At 55.9% G+C, this 2,536-nt stretch overlaps 1 protein-coding gene across 1 annotated transcript in view; it reads right to left on the bottom strand.

The window, feature by feature from the left end:
- Window positions 1-73, bottom strand: part of GPIHBP1 (glycosylphosphatidylinositol anchored high density lipoprotein binding protein 1) — a 1,478-nt gene extending 1,405 nt beyond the window's left edge. The window contains exon 1 of the mRNA XM_081817155.1: window positions 58-73. Within this exon, the coding sequence (XP_081673281.1) occupies window positions 58-73 (16 nt within the window). The remainder of the gene's footprint in view (window positions 1-57) is intronic.
- Window positions 74-2,536: the final 2,463 nt, after the last annotated feature.

Raw genomic sequence — 2,536 nt, 5'->3', positions numbered from 1 at the left:
CACGAAGGTGGCTGCACTAAGCAACAGACGTTCAGTGTAAGTGAAACGGCCTTCTACTGGAAGGAGACGCCATCTAGGACTTTCACAGCTGGAGAGGAGACGTCAGTGCCTGGCTTTAAAGCTGCAAAGGACAGGCTGACTCCCTTGATAGGGGCTCACGCAGCTGGTGCCTGTCAGATGAAGCCAGCGCTCAGTGGCCCTTCTGGAAGTCCTAGGGCCCTTGGGAATCATGCTTAATCTACTCTGCCTCAGCTCCGTCAGCCGGACAGGAAAGCCTGGTGGGGACGACCATCATCTGTTTACAACATGATTTACTAGAGCGTGGTGTAAACATGGCTTTGATCGCCGCCGGGAAACCAAACGTTCATTTGACTCGCCACACTGCGGGGTCTGCCTCACTGCGGGGTCTGCCTCACTGCGGGGTCTGCTTGCTGCGGGGTCTGGAGCCCCACCCACAGTGCTCTTAGATGGACCTGTATTTTTACCTGCAGTTGTTTGCAAGGGAGACTGGCCCCCAGAGTCCTGGTGTAAGGGGTAAAGGATGCAGTGTTTGGGGGACCCCAGCTCCCAGCCAGTGTGCTCACCTCTGTTACTGGTGGGGAAACACTTTCTTAGCTCGCAAGAGGCTTTACTGACAGCCGATGTCAGAGTCAGAGCACTCACAAGGAAAGCATTCTGGTTTTGTTTCTGTTTTTGTTTTGTTAGGGCATCAGTCCTGGTCAGGGTGTGCTTTGGGTGGGGTCTTCATCTATTTGGGGTGCTAGTGTTTGACAGGTTGGTATATCACTTTATTTGTGGCTCATCCCAGGATTCAATGCGTTTTCCTGAGTCTGATGCTTGGTCATGTTGGCCACTGGGCAAGGGGCCCGGGGTCCCCTGGGCTGGCCGTGGACTCTGTCTCCTGAATGCACATATAAGAACAGACTGCCTAATGGGGAGACGGGTGCACAGGATGCCCAGGAGTGTCCTGTGGGATGGACACACTGTGACTTGGGGTGTTTGCCCACAAGGACGAGCTGAGGGGCTCAGCTCATGAGTTGGATCCCAGGGTGGGACTGGGGTGGGGACCCCAGAGGGGGTGGGCTGGGCCTTGGTCCAGGCCAGGCTGTTGGGCTGGAGCCTGATCCCAGAGTTGATGCAACCATCCACATGTTTCCTTTTTGGGGCCTGGGACCTGAGTGCAGGAAGCATAGGCATCTCCTAGAAGGCCCTGAACCCTGAGGTCTGGCCCCAGCAAAGACTGCACTCAGGGAGCACTGTACCATGGACTACCTAGGGAGGGGGTTGGATGAGGAGCGGGGGGCCTTGCTGTCCAGAAGCTCAGGTGTGGTATGGGAGCATGGGGGCAGATACACATACAAATGTTCTCCGGAACCTGCTGTGTGGGACCTTGAGCTGGGAACTAGGGACAGAGAAATGGGGAGTAGGTGGAGATAGGAAAAGAAGGAATACTGTGATAAGGGCTCCTCATGAGGTGGGAGTAGTTGGTGGGGATCTACCGGGGAGGGCTTCCTGGAGGAGGTGGCTTTTGAGCTTGGTCAAGAAGATACCCTCAGGTGGAGTGAGTGAAAGATGGAAAGGGCTGGGCTGGGTGTGACAGAGCCATCAAAGGCTGGGGAGGAGTCAGTCTAAATAACTAAGGCCTACTGGTTTAGACGTTTCAAACCCCCACAGTTATGGACCCCAGGATGTCTCCCACCCACACTTCATGAGCATTGGCTGCTGTGTCCCAGTCCCTTACATAAGCACACACACCTCACTCAGTGATGAGAGAGTCTGAGCACTGACAACTGGGTGTGGGGAGCACAGTGTGAACAAGGCAGACACACTCAGGAGGGTGAGATCTAATGGAGACTACTACCAAGCCAGCAAGTCTGCAAGCAATTGTTGAATACGGTGGTATGGTGGTTGGTTCTACAGAAAACAAACCCCTGTAAGTGCTGTGAGAGCACGCAGCCTGAGGAACAGTGTGGGAGGGCTTCCCGGGGGAAGTGACATTTAAGATGGGACCTCAGAGCTGCATAGGAGTTGGCCAGGTGCAGGAGAAGGGGTAAAATGGTTCCAGCCTCAGTGAGCAGCAGGTGCAAATGTCCTGAGGCAGGAGGAGTCTGGCAAGTCCAAGGAGCTGAAAGAAGGACAATGATTGGAGCTAAGGCAGTGGGAGAAGAGGTGGGAGGGGCTGGGGTCAGACCTGCAGCCCTGTGGGCCCCTCAGGGGACTCTGGACTTTCTTTTGAGAACTATTGGGAGGCCCTGAAATGTTTAAACAGGGATGTTTGCCGAAGCCTCTCTGGCCTCCTCTGGAGAATGGGTCGGAGTAGGTGGGAGTGGGTGCAAGGAGCCCAGGTGAGGCTCTGGTGGGGATCCAGGTGAGAGGTGGTTGGGCCCAGACGAGGTGGGGCCTGAGGAGGACGACAGATGGACAGAGAACTCCCAGAATACCGCTGGCTCCGCGTGGGGGGGGAGGGGCAGGAAAAGGTCAGGCCTGGTGGACCCAGTGGGAAAGTCAGGGGGGTAAAGCTGGGGCAGGGTGGGGG

Source organism: Leptonychotes weddellii, chromosome 4 (genome assembly GCF_054177405.1).
Source record: "Leptonychotes weddellii isolate Sample4059 chromosome 4, ASM5417740v2, whole genome shotgun sequence".
Taxonomy (NCBI): Eukaryota; Metazoa; Chordata; class Mammalia; order Carnivora; family Phocidae; genus Leptonychotes; species Leptonychotes weddellii.
This window is presented reverse-complemented; position numbering and strand designations above follow the sequence as displayed.